This window comes from Pseudorasbora parva, chromosome 18, assembly GCF_024679245.1.
Source record: "Pseudorasbora parva isolate DD20220531a chromosome 18, ASM2467924v1, whole genome shotgun sequence".
NCBI classification, from domain to species: Eukaryota; Metazoa; Chordata; class Actinopteri; order Cypriniformes; family Gobionidae; genus Pseudorasbora; species Pseudorasbora parva.
Genome location: NC_090189.1, coordinates 15,659,371 through 15,686,928, shown reverse-complemented (window position 1 = coordinate 15,686,928; position 27,558 = coordinate 15,659,371). Strand labels below are relative to the sequence as shown.

Sequence of the window (27,558 nt, the reverse complement as noted above, 5' to 3'; positions counted from 1 at the left end):
TGTGAAATGTGCACATCTTTGTGTTTGGTTTCCATCAATTTCTCTGAATATCCCTTAACCAATTCTCTTTTAAGATTAGCGATGTTACATGCATATAGTCAATGAAAAACCAAAATTCAAAAGATGTGGAAATTGCCTAAAATTTGCTAAAATGGATAAAAGCAGGAAGACCAAGGTATGGTAAGGCAGAGAAAGCCAGCTGGGCGGCTTTTGTTAGAAAACACAAAAGAGGCGGAACATGCACTCTGACACACCTTGCTTATAGCAAATGATTGGCACTGAAATATCCTTCAACCCAGCCTACAGCGGTACAAAATCACTCCGCCTCATCCATATGTTCACACGGATCAGAATGCAGAGTATTAATATTTATGCACTTGTGTAAAAGAAACTGGGTTAAAAAAAAACTGAAGAGGACAAGGAATATAGAAGAAAGGTATTTATTTACTACAGGAAAAAAAAATTCACAGTTTGAAAGAAATACTTCAGAAAAATATTGCTCAAACACCTAAAACAAGTAAATAAAGTTTAAAGCACTAAAGATTCTAATCAAAATGTTTAACTTTTGATTTTTTTCCCTCTCAACAAAAATGACATTTGACTCTTAAGTTGAGAGGAAATCACGGATTTTACACAAAATTGTGATTTCTAGTGTTCTTTTCCATATTTTCACCTGATATAAAAATGCAAGCAACTGTCCTATTGATAGAGAGATATCGGTGAAGACAAACAAAGAGTGTGAACAGACTCCCGCAATGGCTTTTTTAGAATACAAGTGCGCCCTCATGTGGTCGCCCATATTAACCACAGTGTTCATTTTGAAATTGTGTGCTTCTTTCACAGCTTTAACTAAAATATTGACATGTGGGTGATTTAATAACACACGGGTAAAGACAGACAGACTGAAAAAATGTTAACTGAATTAATTACGAGTAAAATTCTAATGGTGTCAACACGCGTCAATCTTGATATTACTTTATTTAAAGGGAAAGTTCGCCCTAAAAAGTTGTTCCAAACCTATATAAAAGAAGATATTTTAAAGAATGCTGGTAATCAAACTGAATACTGTGGAAGTCTATGGCTAGTTACCAGCATTCTTTAAAATATGTTGAAACAACACAAGGGTAAGTAAATGATTATAGAATTGTCCTTTTTGGGTGAACTATCCCTTTAAAACCACAATTGTAAAGATTCATTCATTTTATGCATTATTTTTCAGCGTAAGTATAGTCTAGTGTTGGCATGTAAATGAGAGAGAGAGAGAGAGAGAGAGAGAGAGAGAGAGAGAGAGAGAGAGAGAGAGAGAGAGAGAGAGAGAGAGAGAGAGAGAGAGAGAGAGAGAGAGAGAGAGAAAAACAATATAATGTATACATATATAATGTATTTGTAATGTAATATAGTGTATGTATGGACATGCACATCAAAGTGCTAATTCACATTTTGTGAAAACACTTTAAAAACCTGTCACGTGAAATTGCGGAAGGGTTTCCTTGAGACCTTATTGTTTGAGGTGAAACTTAAAATTGAAATGGTTTTAATAATTGAAACAATATTAGTAAAACAATTCACTGCACGTCTAATATAAGATCTTCACATTGTAACTGGGAAATGATGGTTAATCAGCAAACTTAGATGCTTTTAAGATGTTTAAGCTAATGGATCAGTAAATAAGTCAATTAACTTAAATCAAAAGAAAAAGAGTGAGTAAAATAACAGTTATAATTGTTAGCAGTCAGCACTGTAAATTAAGGGCTGTGGTTACAACATACTAACATAAACCACTGCCGTTTTTTGTTTTAATTTTCTGTCGTTTAATATTAAAACAAAACTTAAACCAAAACCTAGATGTTACCTGTTACAAACCCTAATCCAAGTATAAAAGATGACCTATACGCTCTAGTACAGTAGTGCTAATAACATACATACTGTGTTTTTTTTAATGTAGTGGAGTGTCATGAAGTGTGCATGTACTCAGTTTTTACTGCGTCTTTTTGCTTTTGTGGGTGTGGACTGGATCACTCTGGTTTTCCTCCGCAACACTCTCCTGTCAATCACTGGAGGCTCCTCCTCCTCTTCAGAATTGTGTTCGGCAGCTTCATCTTCCTCTGTGCTCCCCTTCTCCTCTTCAGTGCTTGTGAGCTTTTCCTCCTCTTCTTCTTCATCAAACTCCACACCGAGCTGCTGTACGACCACAGCTTTGCTCAGTCTACTGGATGTGCGCTTGGGTGTTGGCGGGACGGGTTTGCTCCTGCCTCCTCTAAGAACTCGAACCCCAGGAGAAGAATCCTGAGTTTCATCTGAGCTTTTCCCCTCGTCATCATCTTCGGTGTTGACGGTGTCCTCCTTTACTTTCTGTGCATCTTTTTCATCAGTCTCAGGCAGTTTCTCTACCTCTTTTTCAGAGTCCTCCATGGCAGGTTGGCTTTCCTCGGTCTCAAGTGGCTCATCGGAGGCAGTCTCATCTTCTTGGTTCATAGTTGGCCCCTCTGTCTCTATAATCATCTCTTCTTCACCTGTAGCACTTGGAGAAGTGGCGGTCTTCTCTGGAGCTTCTTGCTGGGGAACGGCCGGTTCCTCTGAAGCCTCACTGTCCTGCAAAGAGGAAACACACTCAATCAGGTCAATCTGAAGGACTGGAGTCTCAGGAACAGCTGGTGAATGAGTGTCCTCAGTTTGCTCAACTGTAGGAGCTGCTTCCTCTTCAACTGCAGGAGCTGCTTCTTCAACTGCAGGAGCTGCTTCTTCAACTGAAAAAGCTGCTTCCTCTTCAACACTAGGAGCTTCTTCCTCTGCTTCCTCTTCAACTGCTTCAACTGCAGGAGCTGATTCCTCTTCAACTACAGGAGCTGATTCCTTTTCTACTGCAGGAGCTGTTTCGTCTGATTCCTCTTCAACACCAGGAGCTGCTTCCTCTGCTTCCTCTTCAACTGTAGGAGCTTCTTCCTCTTCAACTGTAGGAGCTTCTTCCTCTTCAACTGTAGGAGCTTCTTCCTCTTCAACTGTAAGAGCTTCTTCCTCTTCAACTGTAGGAGCTGCTTTCTCTTCCTCCTCAAGAGGAGCAACTTCTGCCTCTGCTTCCTGCTTCTCCTCAATAATAAGTTCTTGGCCGATCCGCTCCCCCTCTTCAGATGGTTGCTCAGACTCCTCAAGGGTGTCGATGACATCATCCTTCATAAGAAAAATGGGATAATAGTTCATCTGTTTAGTTCTAATCTAATTTGAAGAAGTGACTGATGCTGTTAATCATCAAAAAAAAGTTTGGGAAATGTCTTGAGCAGGACTTCTAAAACGATCTAAAACGACAAGTCTTCCTAGGTTTATATGACATTCTTCTTTCAGACAAACACAATCATAGTTATCAACGAGTTATATTAAAAAATGTCCTGTCTAATCCAAGCTTTATAATGGCAGTGAATGGTAGTTTCTGTTTTGAAGTCCATAAAAGTGCATCTGTCTGTCAAAAAATAAATCCACACGGCTCCAGGAAGTGAATCAATGCATTTGTGTGAGAAAAATATCCATATTTAAAACATTATCAAGTAAAATATCTAGCTTCTTCTCTAGAAAGAAAGAATAACAACTGAATTGAAGCATACGCAGAGGTTTTGCTCTATCATCAGTCAGTTTAGTTGTTATTCTTTCTTTCTCTTTCTCTTTTCTTTCTATTCTTTCTTTCAGCCATTCCCTGCCATTATAAAGCTTAGAAGAGCCAGAAATTTTTTTAATAACTCTGATTGTGTTCGTCTGAAAGAAGAATGTCACATACACCCAGGATGACTTTAGGGTGAGTAAATCATGGGCTAATTTTAATTTTTGGGTGAACTAACCCTTAAACTGTGTTCTTTGTTCAATATTTTAAATGAGTCCGTTTTTAAAGTTTATCAGCACCATCAATAGCCGAGATATGTTGTTGGGTGAATATTTATTTATATTTAGATATAATATACACTATTGTTCAAAAGTTCAGTAAGGTTTGTTTTGAAAGAAATTCAAGGACGCATTAAATTGATTAAAAGCGATAGTAAAGACGTTTACAATGTTACAAAAGATTTCAATTTCAAAAAATGCTCAAAGAACCCTGAAAAAAATGTATCACAAAATATTGAGAAGCACAACTTTTTAAGATTCATAATAAGAAGAAATGTTACTTGAGCAGCAAATTAGGATATTAAAATGCCTTTGAATAAGTCATGATGCTGAACATTCAGGTTTGCCATCACTGGAATAAATGACATTTTAAAATATATTAAAATAGAAAACAGTTCAAAATAAGAGATATCTTACCAAGCACAAACTAGAACGGTACGGTATACGGATTGCTCAAACCAGTACAACCTTGACCTCAAACTGAACTAAATGGTTTACCTTTGCTTCTCTGTCAACCTCCATCTCCTCAGCAGAGCCATTTTGGATGACAGCTTCTGGCTCTAATAGGTCTGCTGACCTCTCAGTATCCACTTCCTGGCTGTCACTTATTTCTCCATTGACTTCTGCCACCTTTGGAGAGAGACAGAACTGAATACCTGAAGTTTGGGTGTGCACATATTTGCATGTGTGAAATTTTGCATCCCTGGTCCACAAAACATACTGTTCCACAATTGTTTTATGAACCACAAACATAATTTGCATTGGCAGCCGTTGTTTGTCAACGTTATTATACTTGATATAAATATATATACTATACTATAATATATATATATATATATATATATATATATATATATATATATATATATATATATATATATATATATATATATACTATTATAAATGTTACACTAAACTGGTGATGAAATAATGTACCATAGAAGACACCCATCAAATGATGATGCTGTGTTTACCAGAGGACAAAGATAGCCTCCATCCCTCACCAGAATTTCTGTGTCTGTTGCAGGGGCCTCTGTGGTCAGAGCTTCCTCCACCTGGACCGAGGTTTCTTCTTGTTCTCCTCTATTTTCTCCATCCCTGTGTTCTTTAGTCTCAGGTACAGCAGCATCAGGTCCCATCTCTGCTTCTGGTTCATTCAATCTGAAGACAAATTACAGATTTTAAATGACAAAAAAAGACAATAAAAATAATCAAATCCTACTAGTTCTTTACATTATATTTTGTGGTACAAAAACATTAAGCAGAACAACAAAATAATTGTTTTCGCCACTAGAGGTCGCTTATTCAAAACAAAGGCATAGATTGATGACGCCTTGATTTGAAAGAGCTTTATTATTCCGCAGATGAGCGCTTCCACTTCTTCCGCTCATGCGGAGCTCTGTATTTGTCATATTTGATACATTATTTGAGTGTGTTGAAAGTTATGTTATAATGCTACTCTGTGCGTTGGCTCGGCAGCTACTGAGACACTTTTTACTCACTGCAGTATAGAGCAATATTAGGCATGGTAAAACATGGTACTCGCGTTAAAACAAGAAAACGAGATTTAAATAAGATTAACTGTGTTGAGCTACGTAACAATGATTAGTTATCTTTCATTGAGTGCATCCAAACAGTTGCACACCTGTCTAATAAAATACACAATATATTAAAGCATCTCTGGTGTTTCCATGGTTTCTACAAAATAAAAATAACACATGTATGATGTCATTGATAGGCAATGCACGGTCCGTGTCTTGGTTAAAATTGCTTATTTCTCTGGATTTAAACATTCTTGGAAACATTTGGGATAATGTAAGTACACAAGTCAAAAAATATATAACATAGTTCTTGTGGTTTTTGGATATTTTAATCCAAAAATCTCACATTGTGCCTTTAATATTATATTTATTATTGAGCAGAAAATCTGCATATTAGAATGTTTTCTGAAGGATCATGTGACACTAGTCATGTGACTAGTAACGATGCTGTAAACTCAGATTTGCCATTATAGAAATAAATTACATTGCAAAATAAAAACAACTTTTTATAATTGTATTAATACTACACAGTATCACTGTTTTTACTGTATGTTTGATTAAATAAAATGCAGCCTTGGTGAGCCAAAGACACTTCTGTCAAAACATCTTACAGAACCCTTGCATGGTAGTATATCATGAACTATTAATTATTTATTATAATTGATAATCTATGTTTAATGTTAATTTATACTATGCTTTAACATGTCAATTTGTATAATACAGTAATAGTTAGTATATTATGAACAAGAATTTTTTTTGCGTATATAATTAATAAAATACTATTTATAAATTAACATTGACCTAGCTTAATAAATGCTGTAAAAATAGTTGACGGTTAGTTAATGACACCTAATGTATTGTTAACAAATTGAACCTTATTGTAAAGTGTTTATGTGGTTTTAGGTCATTCCATTGTGTCTCTATAGGAATTTTATCATTAAATACGCTTTACTTATTGTTACCATATTTTATCTTGTCAGTATTTAATATCAACAATTTACTATTATACTCAAGTAAGCGTGTCATTTTAAAAGTCCATCTGTTGCATTGTGATATTATGCTTTTTATCTCAGTGGCACACAAGTAAATACCCGTTACTACAATATTAAGCATAACCTCTAAATGCAATCGGTCAATGAGGTGTTATATGCGAGTGCTTTTAGAGACCTGTTCATTTTTTCCGGTTGGTTCTGCAGGGCATCATCTTCTGTTTCTTCCCTTGGCCTTTTCTTTTGTCTGTGTTCACTGCTCCGCGTACGTGTGGAAATGGGCAAGTCATTCGTTTCTACAGTGAGAGGATGAAAGAAAAGAGGGTTTTAACACCCACTTAAACTGCCTGAATTTGGCAGGGTGATTTTAGAACAAAAATTCCAACCTTCTGCAACTTTAAAATGTTTGTTGACAATCACCACCACGTCTTCCTGTAAAAACAATTTAAAAAAGTCAGTCCTTTCAAGTAAGGGTTAACTACAACCCCAAATCCAGAAAAGTTGGGATTTTAGTATAATCACAATATAAAAAAAAAAAAAAAAAAAAAAAAAAAAAAAAAAATTATATATATATAGTGATTTGTTAAATCTCTTTAACCTTTATTCAACTGAGTTACAAAAGACAACAAAAGATTTCCAAGCTTTGGAAGCCCTCAGCTGACATTACATGAGAAACCATCTTGCTTCTGTGTTAAATATAGCCACATGGGCCCAGGAGTACTTTGGAAATCCAGTCACTTAACACAGTTAACCGCAGCATCAAGAAATGCAACTAGAATCTGTTACGCAGGGAGAAAGCTATACATCTGTTCAATGCAGAGATGCCAGAGTTCTCTGGGTCCAAGCTCATCTCAGATGGTCTGAAACACTGTGGAAATCTGTGCTGTGGTCAGATCAATCCACGTTCATGCAAAATTCATGGATGACTCACAGTTTGCATGAAGGTACCATTGACATATACTGAGATATACTTCCATCAAGATGAGATCTTTAATGGGAAGCAAGACAACGCCAGGCCTCATTCTGCACATGCTGAAAGAGAGTGGTTTCTAGACACTAGACACCTCTATACTGTAAGGGATGTGCTTGACTGCCTGCCTGCTGTCCAGATCTGTCTCCTATTGATAATGTATGGCCCATCATGAAAAGGAGAATCAACGATGACCACAGACTGTTGAGCATGTCTTGTATCAGGCGATATTGGGCAATATGTAATATCCTCGTTCCCAAACATTTCAAAAGTGTAATTAAAAGGAAAGGTGAAGTTTTTTTTTTTTGGAGCATGTTGCAGCCGTCAAAATTGACAAAATATACTACAGTTGGTCAGTGAAAACTTTGAAAATTGTTTCTTTGAAGTCAGATAGCAATCATCTTTTATTAAAGCAGTGAATTATAACAAATAAAAAAGGGGTTTTAAAGGGATACATTTTGAGATAAAAATGATCTGAGAGGTTCACTAAGTGTCAGCATGCCAAAGCCTTCTCTGAGTTGTTGTCTTTAGCCTTGTTACTAAAATAACAAAGCCAAAAAAAAAAGAACATCTAGATATAAAAACACAATTTACTGTGATGTCCAGACAGCTCTCCTCGGTCATCTCCACCTCATTAACTGCAACCTCTCCGTTTTTGCCTTCCTCTGCTGCCCATGAGCTATTGTTGCCTGTATGGAGACAGAAACAATAAACCTAATATCTAACCAATAAATCCACCGTTGCTGTGTGATGTCACTTGCGATGCGAAATGAGATACACTGATAAAGGCTGCCATTTTCAGGAAAAAAAACTTGAACTAGAAATTCTAGCATAGTAATATGAGAGGATCAGTGACATAAGACTTAGGCAGAGCAGTGCAAAAGCTTACATTGTAGTGTCATGGAGGCAAGTTTGCTTGCCACTTTCACTTTCTGGTAGGGACCTCCAACTCCTTCCACCTCCCACAGCAGGTCCACATCAGCTGGGTACTTGCTCAGGTACTGTCTGCATACTGGAGCACATCATATTTTGACTTACTCATTTTATATATATATATAATATATATATTTGAGCAAGTATCAAAATATGTTCCCAAAACAATAACCTTGTGGAGACATTGGTTACTAAAGTTCAAAGCTGTGTGACCCTCATTTAAATCTTTTTTTTTTCTTCCTTGTAGAGCAAAAACAGTAAGGAGGCATATACAATTACAAAGAAGTGAAGCAGATAACTTACCCTTTTGCATTACCAAAGTTAAAGGGTATTTCAAGCCTAATTCATCATCTTTAAAAGAGTCCACAAAGTCCTCCAACATCTGCAAGCCATGACCTTCACCACGGTGATCCTTCCGCACAAATATAGAGTCCATGACAGGAAGTAGGTAGCACTGGCTCACAAAGCTATTACACAAGCTACCTGTGGGTGAGAATGAACACAGCAGATGGAAGAAATGTCTGGAGCAAAACCACTGCATGTTACACTGGTTTCCATTTACAATATCAGTCAAAATAGTTTACATGACATTTATTTTCACTAACAGTAAAAATGAAACTGGATAATAATAATAATATCCAATATAAATAACCACATATAGTTATATCCGTTCCGCCACATAAGAAAAAAATATTTGGTAAATTACAATTAGGATTAAAAAAGTAAAAGACAAAAAACGCAAAAAAAAAAAAAAAACATTATTGGTTATAGTTATTACACAAGTCGAAATTAAGATGCCAAGTCATAATTATTAGATTAAATTGAAACATAAACATAAATGACATATCTAAAATTTGAGCCACAACTATGATAATGATGACAAAATAATGACATACCAAGTTATAATTATTAGATGAAAATGTAAAATTATTAGTTAAAAAGTCATAATGATAAAAATTCCTAATTTTAATGAGGTGCCATTCCTGTTTTCTACTTTTGTCATAATTTACTTTTTGTCTCATGCATTTTGACTGTCATAATTATGATTTATCAAAGTAAGATTTATTTTATTTTATGTGGCAGAAATTGACTTCTAAATTCACGGCTTCTCAGAATAATAATAATTATAATATGTGGATTTTTTTGTCTGCACAAGCCCAAATCTTTACTAGGGCCACACTACAGAAGTTTATGAGCTTGCCTTCTTACAAGCTAGGCAAGACCTAGTTTTATATCTCACTCCTCGTTTAACAAAGACACTATAGATTGCTTATCATGTAAACTTACACAGAGGGCAGAATGAGCAATGCGTCTACCACACTGCCAGACTCTCCTGGGAGAAAGACCAACCTTTAGATTTGACAGAGTAGAAGCCCACTGCCTCTCCATTCTTCCAGAGGATTTTGGCAAAGACGTCTTCTCCGTGGCACAGGAATGGCACCTCATTAGACCCCATTTCCACGGTCCGGTAAATGATGCGGTTCAGCACATATAAGACTATCCTCTCGCCCACAGACCTTACCTGTCCGAATACAATTATGCACAACAAAACAGTGTTTGAAGAACATTAGGTTTGCCTGTGGCTTTTTCAGGCTAAAGTAACAATGTAACAGAAGTAGAGACAAATCTTTTCTTCTGTATTGTGATGTGTGCATCTGTATGAAACAGTATCGAAAAAAAAAAAATAGTAGAGTGGGGATCTATCAATCAGTTGCTGAAAGCATGTAAGAAAGGGGTTTAAAGTTATATTTTACTTTATAATGTTTTAAATATGGATATTTTTCTTACACAAATCATCACTTTGCTTCAAAAGGCCTTTGTTAACCCCCTGAAACCATGTGGAGTATGTTTATGATAGATCACAAGTTTTGCGCTGCTATTCCCTGCCATTATAAAGCTTGGAAGAGCCAGGATAATTTTTGTATAACTCTGATTGTATTCGTCTGAAAGAAGAATGTCATATACACCTAGGGTGGCTTGAGCATGAGTACGTCATGGGCTAATTTCTATTTTTGGGTGAACTATCCCTTTAAGGAGTCTAAAGATAAGAGAAGTTTTTTTAGAAAGATTAAAAGTCGTTTTAATTATATATGACATTTTGATAAAAAATTGCAAGTCAAAACTTAAATGAAACATTTGCACGGGTGAATCGTTCACAATAAGATCGATAACATGCATTAAGAAAAAAGTTGAATTTTAAAGGGATACTTCACCACTTTTAAAGGGATACTTCAAGCGGCAAGTTTTATTTTATGTCACCATACTAAGTTGTTCAACTACTCGTGTAACTGTATTTAAATACAGAAACGTGGAGGTGTTTGGTCGCTTCAAACTTGATCTCTGTTTGGTACCATAGTGAATGAACTGGGCTTAGTGGGCTAAGCTAAATGCTATAATAATGTCACCGCGGGTCCAATAGACTAAGTGCATGCACTCAGACGAGAGAGGTATGCATCAACTCGTCTTAGTTAAGGAAATAACATGGTTTAATACGAAAAAGCGGTGAAGTATCCCTTTAAGTTCATGCCGACTTTAAACAACAGGTGTACAACGTCCAGTTATTAGATGGCATTCCTGCAGAGGATCCAGTCTGTCTCACAGGATATTAAAACACATGGAATGTGTTACTCTGCATAGCACAGTGGAATGAACAAATACAAGCCCAAAGAAGATGAGTGCATTGTGTATTTTTGAGCAGGTGTGAGAAAGAGTGCTTATGTGTACATTTACATGACTATTTCAGGACCTTGTTTTAAGGAATTATGAAAGCAAGCCTGTGTATGCAAAGCAGAGCCTGAGACAACGGCTCACCGATCAGCCATTTTGCAATTATTTGTTTGGCCAAACCGCTACATTTCACTCCTCAAACACTCCCTATTGTTTCCTCTTCTCTCACTCTATAATTAAACATTCGCACATACTAAAATACATTTTATATACATAAAAAACCCACAAGCTCCGGAGTGCTTGAGAACATTTGCAAGTCTTTAACAAGGCCCGAAGACAATGCCAGATTCATGTTTTTATTGGCTTGGCAAAGCAGCAACATTCTAAATAGACACTGTTCAAAGTATGTCTGAATAATGTCATTAAAAAACTCAAATCATTCCAAAAAATAAGAAAGAAAGATTACCTTCACAATGCCTTCTCTTGCAGGATTTGACGTTCTGAGAATATCTTCCACTGTGTACCACTGATCAGCCAAGTACAACGCCATAGCTAATATAAAAATAAGATAAGGGAGGAGAAGAGGAGTAAAGAAATATAAGAGTCTATGATGACTAGGCTAGATGTTATAATCATAGGTAAAAGGGGCAAGCAAGTGGGCTACCTGTAAACTGGTCCTCAGGAGCAAACAGAGCCAGGACTTTGTGTTTGAGGTTGGTTCCATACAGAGGAACAAACCCCACGTTGGCGGGACTGATACGGATCTAAAAGATCCAGAAGCACAGGATTCTTAAAGCATTTTTCCCATTTAGTGGTTTTTAAAAAGCACTTATATATAATAACTTAATAAGGGCTGCACGAATCATTGTATTTTTATATGATAATATCTGCTGGTTATTTGTTGTCAAGGCGTTTTGAAAATTTGACATTTCCGTTATCTTGCATTGGTAACGAGCCTTTTTCCTGCTTGGCATTGCCAGATGTCAAAGGCACAAATCCCTCAAACTGAGCTTTTCTCTTAAAAGGATGCATTTTCTGTCCAGTGTTTATTATCTTTTTAACCTAGCAAACAAGCACACACGTTCTTTCTGGGATGCAAAAAAAATGCTGATGATCTGCCAGCGGCGACACACATGTATTTTGAAGTTTAGCGATGTCCATTAAGGAATTCTGCTTTGAATGAATGTGTCATGCAGCCAGTCTGTGTTTTCCAAAGCCACGTCTGCGATTTGTTGCTAGCTACTTCTGAAAGTGAACCTTCTGTGACAAACTGTAAAAAATTCAAATTCAAATCTTAACCATAACCATGTGATGGTTGTTGATTAAATCAACATATACAATAAAGTCATAAAGTATTAACAATAAAGTAAAAATGTTACATTTGTAATTATTGGAATAATTATGCATCACCATAGTTGGTTAAATTAAATAAACTCCATACACCGCCTACTGGCCTATTAGGTGAAGCGAAACATGATATAGCCTTTATTACTGTCCCTTTTGATAATTTTGTAATAAATAAATAAGTGCGTGTGTGTGTGTGGGCATGTTTTTGTGACGTATGAGGACACAAATGGGTATAATGACATGGTTATGACTTAGGTATTACAAGGAGTCATATTACTTATGAGAACATTGTCCATGTCCTCACTTTTCAAAATGCTTATAAATCATACAGTGTGTGTGTGTGTGTGTGTGTGTGTGTGTGTGTGTGTGTGTGTTTCTTTCTCTTAAACATGAGTATTAATCCTATAGATAATCGTGATTATATTTTTTCACCATTATTGTGCAGACCTAACATTAAAGTGATAAAATTCACCCAATCAAAATTCTGCCATCATTTACTTATGCTTATATCATTCCAAACCTGTAAGGCGTGCCAAGCAGGTTTAGCTCTTCAGAAAAGTGTAAAACTAATCCAAATTAATTGAGTGGTTTAGTCAAGCTCTTTGTGAACTTTTGGAAGCGTCAAAATGGTAGTTGCATAGACGAAAATATCTCAGATTTCATTAAAAATATATTCGTGTTCCTGAGATGAACCAAAGTATTATGGGTTTGGAACAACTTGAGGGTTAGTAAATGATGACAGAATTAAATTTTTCGGTGAACTATCCCTTTTATTCTTCAGTACAAAACCTGTGTATTATTTGAGCTGTAAAGTTGCTGTCATTATGGTCGATTTAGGGTTTTAGATGTTATATTGCCATGGCAACAAACTCGTAAAATGGATATAACTGTGCAAAAAAGGGTAATATTTATTGTAATCTGAGCTCGGTGGTGTAAGTTACCTTTCTCTTGTTGGGCAGTGTAAGGTATTGTGTGTTATCTGGGTTGCTGTAAAGCAGTGTGTTCATGTAGCTCTGGGCTGAACTTTCCAAGTCCTCATGTCTCCCAGACACCAACACATCTACAGGGAACTCCATCCCTGCAAGGGTCAGAGGTCACAAAAATGACAACTTCAGCACTCTGTCATTCAACGGTTTTATTAATCCATTACTATATACCGTATTAAATTTGATCAGAATTGATTAAATACTAATTTCTGTCAAATTATTTCTACCTACATGCAAAGGAAAAACAGAAAAAATGTATTAAATAAAAAACAAATGCCATTTTTTTCGGAGACAGGTTGATGAGGAACTACATGTTGCAACCACTATTCTGTCAGTCAGAAATTCTGGAGTCAACACTGAGCTTTGTTAAGCAAGCATGACAATAGACTTATCAACATAAAATGTAAATCTCACATAATCAGATTGTGTACAGAATAATTCACCAGTCATAATAGATGTTTGCATGTTTGGTCTACATCTCTACTAATTGTAAACCAAAGTCAAGGTTTTGCTTCCTTAAAACACACTAACTCAAAATTCCCTGCATATACTATTCCAACCATACACCGATCAGGCATAACATTATGACCATATTACAACCTTACTAATATTGTGTTGGTCCCACTATTGTTGTCAAAGCAGCCTTGACTGGCCCATCGAGGCATGGACTGCACTAGACCCCTGAAGGTGTGCTGTGGTGTCTGGCACCAAGATGTTAGCAGCAGATCCTTGTAAGTTGTGAGGTGGGGCCTCCATGGATCATACTTGTTTGTTCAGCAAATCCCACAAATGCTTGATTGGATTGAGATCTGGGAAATTTGGAGGCCAAGTCAACACCTCAAACTCAAACTCCTTAAACAAATCCTGAACCATTTTTGTTTTGTGGCTTATCCTGCTGAAAGAGTCCACCATTGATCCGTGGTCCAGTTCTGATGGTCATTGTTGGCTCTTTCGGTGGTGGACAGGAGTCAGTATGGGCAGCCTGACTTGTCTGCAGCTATGCAGGCCCATTCGCAACAAAAAGTGTTGCACTGTTTATTCTGACACCTTTTATCAGAACCAGCATTAACTTCTTTATTGTAGCAATTTGAGCTACAGTAGCTCGTCAGTTTCATCGGACCACACGGCCAGCCTTCGCTCCTCACGTGCATCAATGAGCCTTGGCCACCCATGACCCTGTCGACCACCACTGTACTGTTCCTTCCTTGGACCAATTTTGATAGATACTGACCCAGGCCCGGTTCCACAATCAAATCACTGAGGGTGCTTCTGAAATTACTGAGGGTGCTCTATGCAACGACTCCACCATAGCAGTGTTGAGTGAGAAATTTATGATTATTTATTTACAGGCCATTTACGTTAATGCGTTAGTATTTAAACATGTCAACTTCCTGAGAACAAAAAAAAAAAGGTTACGTAAATTTAGAATTTTTTCTCCTCCTGTCATTGTTTGGAGCATAAAAAAATAAATTTAAAAAAAGTAAAATTCATATGTTATATGCGATTTATTCTGATATTCAGAGGACACCAGAACCCCTTTATTGGGGAAATTAAAAGACATGGATTTTTTTTTTTTTCATTCATCCAATCCATTTGTTTTACCCAAAAATTACCCAATTCTCAATTTTATGAAAGATAGCCTACAGAATATTTTGATATAGGCTACCATTTTACTTAATGCAAATTTGTGTAAACATGGCCATAAATGCCATTTCCTTTCTAATTTGCATTTTTTTTAAATGTGTTTTGGGACTATATGTAACGTACACAGACATATAATAATATTTTCATAAGAATGTCTTATATTCTATATATTCTGTGTGTTAGAGAAAGTCGCTAAATCATGTCCTCTACTGATGCCAAACCTCTATTCTGGGTCTTAGGAGAATATTCATGTCTTGTGCAGAGTTCCATTTATATTTAGATGTCAATTCCAAAACAAGCAATATTGGCCGTCGATTTTATCAATGAATGACTGTGTAGCCTCAAAAGAGAGCCAAGATCGCTACGATCACTGCTGTTGCCCTTTGTCAGTTCATCGTGATCTCACAAAGTTTCGTTATAAAAATGAAGTTGTCAACAACAAATCTCTTACTTACTTACATAGTGGCTTGACTTTGTTATTAAGAGGTTTCGCGAGCCTGCATTACCTCAGCCATTCCGAGTGGTGAGATTCTAAACGTGTTCCAGAGATCAACAACCATTTGTGATTGGCTGTATCGATCACCGCTGTATCTGTGATTGGCTACACCACTCACAGCTGCAAAAACACACTGTAAATAGATGCATTTGACGCTCTCCAGAGCTCGGACACAAATGTGAAAATCTGCCAAATCGGTTTCACCAATATTATTACTGTGCCAACTGAGGGTGCTTTTGCTTGCGTTTGAGGGTGCTTAGCACCCTCTAGCACCCCCGTAGAACCGGGCCTGTACTGACCACTGCAGACCGGGAACACCCCACAAGAGCAGCAGTTTTGGAGATGCTCTGACCCAGTCATCTAGCCATCCCAATTCGGCCCTTTTCAAACTCGCTCAAATGCTCACAAGCTGTCTAATATATCTTCACACACTAGCAGGTGCCGTGATGAAGAGATTATCAGTTTTATTCACTTAACTTGTCAGTGGTCATACTGTTATGCTTGATCTGTGTATAAAAAAACTCAGAAAAACAAAACAAAACCCAAGAAAAATACACAAACACATTTTATCCAAACAAAGCGGAGACAAAACACAAATTCATAAACAAAGTCTCTGTTCCAACTTCCAACAGTACAGAGACAATCCTGAACATCACAGTTGGCTGCAATCCATCCTCAGCTGGCCTCAATGAATCCCCTATCAACAACTATTTGTGTCACACTGACAATCAGACCGAGCAGAAGCGCGCGCGCGCGCACGCGCGCGCGCACGCACGCACACACACACGCACACACACACACACACACACACACACACACACACACACACACACACACACACACACACACACACACACACACACACACACACACACACACACACACACACACACACACACACACAGGACCAGGAATGAGTGTATGGTTCTTCTAGGGTTCTGAATTTTTTTGTTGTTGAATGAAACAAAGTTATACTTCAAACCATCAACACTGTTGTTATACTTTGTGTGCTGTGATCGTTGAAATGGAATCTATTAAAGGATTAGTTCACTTCAAAATGAACATTTCCTGATAATTTACTCATCCCCATACCACCCAAGATGTTCAGGTCTTTCTTTCTTTCTTCAGTGGAATATAAATAATTTTTTTTGCGGAAGATTTCAGGATTTTTCTCCACACAACAGACTTCAATTGCAACCAAAATGTTGAAATACAAATCAATGCAGTTTTAAATGGCTCTGCATGATCCCTGCTGATGATTATGTCTTATCTTGCAAAATCATTGGTTTGCAAAATCAAAATTTTGTTTGGTAAAGGCCGTTTGTATTAGTCTTCGCACGTTTGCTTGGGGCGGTTCTGATGGTTTCGCTATAAAAGACCCGATTCCTCAGCTGGGATCGTGCAGAGCCTCTGAAGCCCATCGAAGCGGCATTGATTTGGACCTTCAACATTTTGGTTGTCATTGAAGTCCATTATGTGAAGAAAACTCCTGGAATGTTTTCCTCAAAAACTTTTCGACTGAAGAAAGAAAGACACAAACATCTCGGATGAGATAAATTATCAGGAAATTTTCATTTTAAGGTGAACTAATTCTTTAATGGTTACTTGTCATAGAAATTATGACAATATTCTCTTGTTCCAATGTTCGAGACTCTAGAGCTGTGACTTTGAAGGACACGGCACAGACACAAGAAATCAATATCACATCTATCCTTAAAAAGCACTCCCACACAGTCGTACACAACTGCCTTGAGCCACAACAACCCAACTAGGCACCAAAACACCCCCATCACATCCAGCATTCTTCCAGTGGAATGCATGATCTCTTTACATGTGCCAGAGGGGTGCAGCACAGGACCTGAGGCTCAGGACGGCCTGCAAACTATCAGGAAAACCAGCTTATATTTCGTGCAAATAAATCAAGGATCATAGCGAGACCATAGTATTTCCCTATTTTACATAGATTTCCCTTATTGTTACAAAGGGTTGAATGACTTTTTTTTTTTTGACCAAAAAAAGTTGACTTTTGTGTGAGAAAAAAAAGTCGACATTTATGTGATGAAAGTCAAGTCGATGTTAATTTGTTTGCTGATGACATCATTAATGAACAAACAAGCCTGAACCTCGAGCGGAGACTTGAATGCGGGCTGCCTTGTGCACAGCTATGGTACAACACAGCGCTGCCTGCTCCTACATAACAGCTTATTTTGATCACTTCTTTTGTCTTTGGGCCCGTTTTGAGTCCGTCAAATCACAGATTTCTGCTCGTTCTAAATCAGATGGAGATAAAGTAGCACAGTAAAGATTACATTTATATGAATTAGTGAGATTGTGATTGCACGTGAATTAATTTTACCTGGCAATGTCTGTCTAATAGTGAAGCTGTGAGGCACAATAAATCGCATTTTACATGAAATCATAGTTATTGCTATTTGGCCAATTGTGATTATGAAATCACAAAGGCAGTGAGCGAGTTTTTGAATTTGCATGTGTTGTGAGGAATTGCAGCGCGTTTTTGTATTTGCATGTGCTGTCAGGATTTGCAGCGCGTTTTTGTATTTGCATGTGTTGTGAACTTTTGCAGCGCGCGTGTTGTCAAACTGATGAAGATGTTTTCTTTATTTGCTGGTGCTTTCTTCATTTGCAGCGTGTTGAGCTGTCTCGGCCACCATAGTATAGACAAAAAACACAATTTTTACCAGGCTGTAAACATGTTTTTTTCAGCTGTAAAGTTGGGAATTTTAACATGGGGCTCAATGAGATTCTGCGCCCTTCTGGAGCCTGCCCCTAGTGGCCAGTCGATGAATTGCAGTTTACATTACTTCCGTATTGGCTACAAAAGAGATCGCAGGAGGTTGCCGCTTGGTGCTATCGTACTTCTACGGCATATATACCTGGACTAACCTGCGCGAGACCCTCTGGCTTGCAGAGCAGCGTTATACTGATCACAGCCGTGCTGCGCTGAGAAGCTGCACATGCAATAATCTTTGCCAAATCTTGTGTGGTTTTATTTCAATTTATCATGCAGCCCTAAAATACATGCTGGAGATTTTCGGTTTCTAAGCTCTTTTATTGATAAATCAACAGTGTTGATAACACATTTATGTGCACGCTGTCTGTATGTGTGCGCATTACAATGCAGCAGCGCAGAAGAGAAATTAGCTTAACAATAATCGTACAATTGTACAATAATCTGTTTAAAATTAGCATTTACCCGATCAATTTTAAGCAACCGGATTGTATATTCAAACATATCTTGTGGACCGCTGTCATTTTAACTGTTTGGAAACGGAGTGTAAAAGTGGACTTCAAATGTATATTATATAGGGATGCACCGAAATGAAATTCTTGGCCGAAGCCGAAACCGAATAATAATGAAATGCTTGGCCGAAGGCCGAATACCGAACGCGGTGTTTTGCATTTTTTCCATTTATTTGGCCATTTTTTTACCATTACAATAATTAAATAGTAAAAATTTGCTTTTTACTATTTTGTGTTGCTTTTCAGAGAAATAAATCAAATAACAAAAATACACTCTGTATGTCTACAACATCAAATGTGCATTGAATAGTGCAAGAAAGGTAGATGAACCCACAACAAATAAATAACTGTCCTAGACATAAGCCTACTTAGCCTACTTCTTCAGGAAAAGTGGCAGGTTCTTCTTTATGAAAAGTAGCTTCTCTGCTTTCTCACATGAAAGTCATGAGATGCAGCACTAAACAGTGCTTCCACACTGCTGACATGTTTGCTGCATAAAGCGCCCGCCTCTCACTCTACGTGGGTTACTATTTGATCGCGTCATTAAAAACGTCATTGTTCGGCAAAAATTATTCTGCCTTTTTACTTATTCTTTTTACTTAATTTCGGTTGCCGAACATTCGGTGCGTCCTAATATTATATTAAAAATCTCGTTCGCAAGGTCACTGAGGAGCGATCGAAAAGGGCACTTTCACGATTAAAGGGGCAGGGGCTCAAGACACCCATGCTCCCCCCTTGTGCACGCCAGACGTGACTTGTCTGTGCAACACCTAATTGTGACGTCTATCTAAGTGAAAAAACTTTTCTAAACAAGAAAAGAAATGGAAGGCAAGACTTGATTTTGTTCTTTTCAAATTGCTGGGGTCTCATGTGATTGACTGGTTGTCCCACCCTCACGTCAGTAAACGGCAACGCATCATCAAAGAAGAGATGTAGTTGCATGTGGGAGGGGAAGTTATTTTGATAAAAGATCATCAATCAATCAATCAACTTTATTTATATAGCGCTTTTACAATCACGATTGTGTCAAAGCAGCTTCACAGTGGCAAACAGGATAATATTGCGACAAAATTAGATTTGGCTGTACAGTCGTACTGGAGAAAACAGTGATGTTATCAGCTTATTTTAATTTATCATGAGGGTATGACAATACTGCAATATTCCATAAAAAACAAGATTTGTCCGTTTTAACTTCATAGTGATTTTAATGATTTTTGCAATTCTAATTTACATTAAACATTACAATAAATATACATTACACACCACAGATTTAAAGAAAGATTTCTTTAGCCTAAAAATGATTTGCTTCTGAATCTGCATGTTTTGTTAATATAATGCAGATAATATTATCCAGTATCATATACAAAATATGCATCATTTAAAAAAAATACTCTCTCACTTTTGATTTGCTGCAAAATGTAGGTTTAACATCAATCATAATGAGTGTGTAAAAGCTAAAACCAATCAATAGCATGTTGTGCAGCACCATGTGTTGCGTAACAGCCGTCTACAGGAAAGGCAGGAAATAAATGGCTGGGGCCCCTAGCACAACCTCTGCGCTCAATATAGAATGTATAAAATGCATAGAATGCACTACTGACCAAACGCTCTGATATGCAGACAGAGAAAGCTTTGTCAACTAGAACTCAATGCATGCACATATGATAAGCACAGGACTTTTAACTGAAGTATTTCTAAGCATTATTCAGGTTGCACTATTATTCAAAAGTTTGGGGTCAGTAAGATTTTTTTTATGTTTTTGAAAGAAGGTGCATTAAACATTATAGCATAATATCACTGCAAAAGGGGCCCTTGTCTATAATGTAGCGATGTACACACAGCTCACACAGAGGTCACTTTTGAACCAAGCAGCCTTCTTTTGGTTAACGTGACGAAACCACATTAATAACTTGAACCTTTTGCGAAACCTGTGTGAGGGAATATTTCACGCTCACGCTATTGAGATGACTGGATTTCACTGTGTAAATTAAATTAGCAACAATAAATGCGATCCACCCCTTTGCTAACCAAGGCTGCTTTTATCAAAAATACAGTAATATTGGGTTATACAACTACAATTTAGCAGCATTACACCAGTCTTCAGTCACATTAAAGTGATTTCTGAAAGATCATATGCTGATTAAATCGCTCAAGAAATATTTCTTATTTTTTTACCTTTGTAAACATTGTGCGGCTTAATATTTTTGTGGAATACATTTTTTGTATTCTTTGATGATAGATTTTAAAGAAACACCTTTTGTGTCTGACTTAAGGGTAATTTATGATCATGTTAATATGGATGCCTGTTTCTGCCACAGAATAAAAAATAAAAAAGGTAACTGCGGCTTTTCTTCCTATAGCAATTCATATTGTTTTTCCTTAGAATTGCGTAATTTAAAAGTCACAATTGAGAGTTATAAAGCCAGAATTGCGAGATATTACGTGACATTTTCTTGCAATTGTGAGTTTAGATCTCGCAATTCTGACTTTATAACATGCAATTGGGAGATATAAAGTCAGAATTGTGAGATATAAATGCAAAACACAACCAGAAAAAGTGATATACAACATAGAAGGTTTAAACTAAAAGTAGTGAAAACGACTCTACTTAAAACACACTCTCTGTTTGCACCTAAGCATATGGTGTAGCATTCCAGACTACCAGGGGTGACGCTTTGGCCAAAATAAAAGCAACCCCCACTCGAGTGAAGCCAGCGATCTGAAAACCCTTACAATCCTGGTTCACTGAGGGCTTTTGAAACTATTCTTGCCCCTGTTGTAGTATCACGCAAGCAGAGCAGATAAAGCCAATTAACTTAATCAATCCTAAGCTAAAATCAGCAGGAGGAGTTATTATTGCATTAGCCACTACACGTGGAAGGGAAGTCATGTTGATCTAAGGCTAACACAAAGCAAAAAGCTAAGTTTTTGTGTTAAAACAAACACAAAAACTCAGAGCTGCTGACATACAGACAACTTACAGTTGTGACAACTAGCCCCAGTCTCTTTTATATATTAAAACAAATAGAGGTATAGTCATCTGACCTGAACAGAGAATGGCTGGCGGTAACACACAAGCAGTCACAGCTATCCTTACATAACAAATGAGCCAAATCACTCATTCTCTCAGTGTCAGATAGAATTAGCAACCAAGCACCAAAAGAAAATTCTGAAGGCAGAGTCTCATGGTTAAGCAACACTAATGTTGACTCAGCAGTCAGCACAAAGTTCCTAAATGCAAATTGCAGCTATCCTTATTATAACACGTGTGATTTTCTTCAAAAATGTATCTAAAAAGGGACAGCAAAAGTTGACAACTCAAACTAGAGTAAAAGATTATTCAAAGAAACGGTGGAGAGATCCTGTTGTCACAAAAACTAAGCGAGTGTGTTAGAGAAATGTGATGTTTCTGAAGGGATGGGGGTTGTTTGAATTCTAGCGCTGGATTGAACTGGTTTCGTTAAAAGGGACATGACCAGAAATCAAACTACACAATAACTTGGAGATGAAGGTTAAAGGGATAGTTCACTCAAAATTTTAAATTAGCCCATGATTTACTCACCCTCAAGTGAACAATTTCTTTCAGACAAATACATTGGAGCCAATGAATGGCCGTTTTTTTTAATAAAGTTAAAAAAAAAGCATATCTATCCATCATAAAAGTGCTCCACATGGCTCTGAGGGGTAAGAAAGGCCTTCTGAAGTGAAGCCATGCTTTTTTGTAAGAAATATATCCATATTTAAACATAACTAGCTTTCGGCAGACAGCCTACTTAAGTCAACTTACCAAAAGAATAACCCCTGAAGCGATGCATGAAGGCTGTAGGAGTAACGCAAGCTTTCGACGCAAACAAACAAATATTGAAACCTTATATATCGAACCAATCACTTCGCTTCAGAAGGCCTTTATTAACCCCCCGGAGCTGTGTGGATTACTTTTAGGATGGATAGATGGCACTGTTATGGACTACAGAAAACAGAATGGAAAATAGAAACAGCCATTCACTGCCATTATATAGCTTTGAGGAGCCAGGTCAATTTTTAATATAACATTGTATTCATCTAAAAGAAGAATGTCATATACACCTAGGATGACTTGAGGGTGAGTAAATCATGGGCTATTTTTAATTTTAGAGCGAACTATCCTTTTAAGACACTCGTTTAAAACAGTTAAAATGCAAAACAAAAAATATATTTTTATAGAGACAATTAAAATAATTTGTTGATCACAGGTACATAACATAGGCTATGCACTTACAGTTATTGGTTAACAAATCAAACTACAATTAACTTTGTCAATGTCACTGGTGGTAAGCAAAATGGAACAGTTGATGTTCATGCCAATTCATGTATACCATAACTTCTCTCTCTCTCTCTCTCTCTCTCTCAAAAAGAACACAGTGTTCTCTTTCCGTTGAAGAAGGATATGCTATATGACACGACTACCCCCCTCACAAAAAGCTCCAGTTATGGCAAATCCGAATTACTTTCGAGAGTCGACTCTTTCAAACAGTTCGTTCAAAGAACCAGTTCAAAAATGATTCATTTTTTATGATGGGCGTTTAAAATGTTGAGTTTTTTGCAGCAATTCAGTCATACAATTAAGTTGCAAAAAGATTGCGTTAACATCTGCTTTTCGTAGTCAAGTCATTTAATTTTCACTAATTAATTAATTACCTCACTCTCTCATGCGGATTGATTCAGATCGATTTTGTAACCGGTTCAAACGAATCATCAAATACAAGTTACGAATCGTTAATGAATTGGATATTGCTAGCTCCGCGATTTATAAGCTCCACTGACTGCATGGACTTATATTCAAAATAAGCGACAACATCTCTTAAGAAAAAATATTACAATTATAAACGAAGCATCTTTGTTTTAGACAAAGTGCAGAGAACGATTCAGACTGAGGGGGTGTGTCAGAAAATGTGTCTACATTATACGTCCAACAAAACCACTATAATCATAACTAGATTCATAGAACCACTTTTCTAAGATATTTTATCACTATATTTAAATTGAAGCCCAAACCACGAGGCGAAGAATGATAGGCTATCCAAACAAAAGCAAATGTAAAGAAGTAGCTATTAAGTGAATTATAAAGTGCATAGCCGTAAGTAATGCAATGTCATAATTTATTGTAAATGCACGCAGATCCAGAACTCATAGCTTAAACATGAGTTTCAGAAAGCGCATGAGTGCGCAAGCTCATATTTTACCCAGTTTTTGTGCGCCTCACCTGAAGTCGCATGCACATTTCATTCTTTGATTAGAACAAAGTGTCCGCTGATGTAATGCAACATTTCAACACAATGTGTCAGATACGGGCACTCCTGAGAGATTACGAGAGATACAGCGTACACATAAATTATGTCTAAGTATATTTAATATGAGACCGAAATCATTTGCATCCCTCAATACTGGGCCGTGCCAGTTCAGTTCGCTTTCACAACACTCGAGAAACTATCTGCCATGCACGCGGCTGGAGGAAAACTGTCGACTCACCTTAGCCCTGCTGATGTTGTGGGTTTTTTATGCGTTTTAATTTTTCCTTTGAGCGAGTTTTTTATCCAATAGCCGATATAAGCACGGAACCTCCGCTTGTTGTTAATACCGTGAGCTCGGGGACGCGGTCAGCCCTGCGCGCGCACCCGTAGAACTGCTTTCTACGGGGTGTGCGAGGTCTCAAACATCTCCACAAAAAAGTAAAGGATTTGAGGAGTTTACTATATTTGTCTTATTTTTAAGTGTCATGAGAGGCTAACTATACTCCCATCTTTCAAAATTCCAAGAAGCGATGGTGAAATAAAATATAAAATTGTCACAAAATATTGTGGCGCATTAGGTAAGCAAAAGTCAGCTTTCACAGGTTGTCGTGTCTGTGTTGAATGTGACGTATCAGAGCAAGCGGATAAGTTTGTCATTGGAGATGTAAAAATAGACTAAAGTCTTGCATTGGCTATCAGGTTAAAGCAGGTGTCAGTCTATGTATATGGTGAATTTGTACCAAAAAATAGCTGAGCTACAGTAGATGGCAGTCTTAGATTGAGAAATTATTTTTTTCCCTAAGGAATGCACATAGGCTACACACAAATTCTGTGCTTCTGTGAGTTTCGGTGCTGAAGTACAAGACAGTAAACTAATAATCAAGAAAAGTATAATTGATAAAATAAATAGGCTGCTGAATAAAAATATTTTACAGAGTTTAAACAAGTTTTCTATTATAATTTGGGGTTATGTCCATTTTTTAATGATAGATTTAGGTTTAATGAATGCAATTTATTTATTAAGATGTAAGCTTCATTTAATGAATTAAAAAGATCAATGAAAACATGCTTAAAGGTGCACTATGTAACTTTTCCGTCCGTTAGAGGAAGCCTATACAAAACAAAGGCATGGCTTGATAGCAAAATTTGAGCTCAGAATCTTAGGACATGTGATCTCAACCTCACAGCCAGTGGAAAATAATCGGGATAGGATTCGAGCAGAAATCATGTTTATGGACCCGATTATTAACTCTACTGTAGTGTGTAGTGGCCACTGGAGTGATTGTTAATAAGATGAACGCGACAAATCCAGATAAATCCAACCTGGTTTAGATCAAGTTCAACCGCTTCTCAAAGCTTGGTATAAACTTTCTCCGTTAACTCAGGTTTAATCCAGAGTTTGCAATTAACTCTGAAGCGCTTGCACCTGAAAGCGTGACACGTGCGGCAAATAGCCAATCACAGTGTCCGTTTGATTCACTTCTCTTCTGAAGACTGAGAGTTTGTTTAGAAAATTATCATGAAATTAAATGTGTTTACAAAGTAGGAATAAACACTGCTGCTGCAGTGGCAGTTTGTGAAGGCAGCTGAAAGAATATCTGATATCATTGCATGTGAATTGATGTGAATCAAAGAAATATGCCTAATATAATTATAGGTTCACAAAGAGCTCAAATGAATACACGTTGTTTAAAAGAATCATGAATGCATGTTTTATATTTGTCTACTTGTCAATTAATATTATATGAATATATTATAATATTTAAAAGTAATTATAGTTTGTATAATATAAATATAAAGTTTAAGATGAGCAAGTTTGTCTCTAACGGTTTTTTAACTATAAATTGCAAATTTAGAAAGAGAAATAGAGGGGGTGTGGCTTTATTACGTCTTTACTTGCAGCTAATTGGTCCAGTTTGGGTTTGCGATCTCTAACCCAGAATAAAATCTGTTCCAGAGCAGGTTAGCCGTGTAGTGTAAGTTACCATGGTGATAAACACAGCTGAAAACCAATCCAGCTTCTTGAGCCCGAAAAACCAGAGTTTGCTCAAACTAATCTTGAACTTACCTGGGTAGCAACCAGTAGCACCTGAAACCAGCTTTGTGCAAAAGGCCACTGAGTGTGTTGAAAATGATGTTATGACGTTACTCTGCGTTCGCTCGGCAGCTGTTGTGACACTAGTTGCACACTGCAGTAAGAGTAAAGAGTTTCTTAAAATAATACCTGACAAAATATATAGTGTTTTTTAGATATTTTACTGATTGAGATATATATTGCACCTTGAAGACCCCTAAGTGTTTGTAAATAATCAACCCGATCACACATAAATGCGTATAAATAGTACGAGTGTGCAATGTCGTGGAATGTATACGCCAAAACTCATTTTGGCGTGCATATGATACGCTGTTTTTCGCGTGCATATGATACGCACTTTATGGGCGTATATATGACATACGCTTGGGTAGGTTTAGGGTAGTGGGGCGTATATATGACACGCTCTTGGGTAGGTTTAGGGTAGTGGGGCGTATAAATGACACGCTCTTGGGTAGGTTTAGGGTGGTGGGGTGGGGGGTTCGTATGTATAATACGCCATAAAATGCGTGTCATATGCACGCGAAAAACAGCGTGTCATAGACACGCCAAAATGAGTTTTGGCATACATTCCACGACATTGCACACTCGTACTATTTATACGCATTTTTGTGAGAATACCCTGAAATAATTGTTGCTATTGTTAACTAAAAAATTTTTTGTTAAAGGTACATGTAGTTTTTCACCACTAGAGGTCGGCTGTTTAAAACAAAGGCGTAGCTTGACTTTTTCTTAACAAGTAAAAATATAGAATAATACAAACAATCAACAATCAATATTAACTTTAAGAACTTGTATTGGCAGCTAACTGAAATAAAATAAGTTGAGGTAGGCTACTAAAATTATATATATAAGTCGTTATTATGTTTTTTGCACAGAATGCACACAAAAATGATTCTCGTCGCTTCATAAAATGATTGTAGAGCAACTGCAGTGAGATGGGCTTTGTAACGACGTCTTTAGTGCCTTTTATGGGTCTTGAGAGAGGAAATGACATTGGTGTCAATGAAGGCCTGTCTGAGCCATCGGATTTCACAAAAATATCTTCATTTGTGTTTCGAAGATGAACGGAGGTGTTATGGGTTTTGAACGACATTTGGGGTAAGTAATTAATGACAGAATTTAAATTTTTGGGTGAACTAACCCTTTAAGACACGAAACGATTGGTTTCTGCGAGAAACCAAACAACATTTTGTGTCTTAAGACATCAATTTATCGTCACAAGCCGCAGGGTTTAATATGAATTTGTATGTTTTTTACTCTCATAGAAAAACACCCCATTGACACGCATTATACGAGCAATGTTGGAGTTAAAAATCGTAATTTGTGTCCTACTGAAGAAACAAACACACCTACATCTTGGATGACCTGGGGGTGAACTATCCCTTTAAGTGTCCCCAACTAAGCAAGCCAGAGGCGATGGTGACAAGGAACCCAATCTCCATCAGGTGACAGAACGGAGAGAGAAAAAACACGGGAGAAAACAGGCTCAGTC

At 37.1% G+C, this 27,558-nt stretch overlaps 1 protein-coding gene across 4 annotated transcripts; it reads right to left on the bottom strand.

The window, feature by feature from the left end:
• Positions 1 to 426: 426 nt before the first annotated feature.
• fam169ab (family with sequence similarity 169 member Ab) lies at positions 427 to 27,558 on the bottom strand. Of its 4 annotated transcripts, XM_067423451.1 has the most exons (14): positions 24,210 to 24,403; positions 13,256 to 13,392; positions 11,632 to 11,731; positions 11,434 to 11,519; positions 9,651 to 9,822; positions 8,604 to 8,783; positions 8,257 to 8,379; positions 7,962 to 8,056; positions 6,784 to 6,829; positions 6,576 to 6,693; positions 4,872 to 5,028; positions 4,366 to 4,497; positions 2,683 to 3,168; positions 427 to 2,592 (listed from the first exon to the last, which is right to left on the bottom strand). In XM_067423451.1, exons 2-14 carry the CDS (start codon positions 13,388 to 13,390, stop codon positions 1,972 to 1,974), a joined length of 2,451 nt encoding a protein of 816 aa, XP_067279552.1. In that variant the 5' UTR covers positions 13,391 to 13,392; positions 24,210 to 24,403; the 3' UTR covers positions 427 to 1,971. The 4 variants fall into 4 exon arrangements, with proteins under 4 accessions (XP_067279552.1, XP_067279550.1, XP_067279551.1 ...); XM_067423449.1 differs by lacking the exon at positions 24,210 to 24,403 and adding an exon at positions 27,420 to 27,558 and having other exon boundaries at positions 427 to 3,168; XM_067423450.1 differs by lacking the exon at positions 24,210 to 24,403 and adding an exon at positions 27,416 to 27,436 and having other exon boundaries at positions 427 to 3,168.

Excerpts from the sequence above, each read along its gene's own strand:
- fam169ab (XM_067423449.1), bottom strand. The coding sequence starts at position 13,390 with ATGGAGTTCCCTGTAGATGTGTTGGTGTCTGGGAGACATGAGGACTTG. Across the intron at positions 8,380-8,603 it reads AACTTTGGTAATGCAAAAGG|TATGCAGACAGTACCTGAGC; the intron begins GTAAGTTATCTG and ends GATGTGCTCCAG. Across the intron at positions 6,694-6,783 it reads ACATTTTAAAGTTGCAGAAG|AAACGAATGACTTGCCCATT; the intron begins GTTGGAATTTTT and ends CTCTCACTGTAG.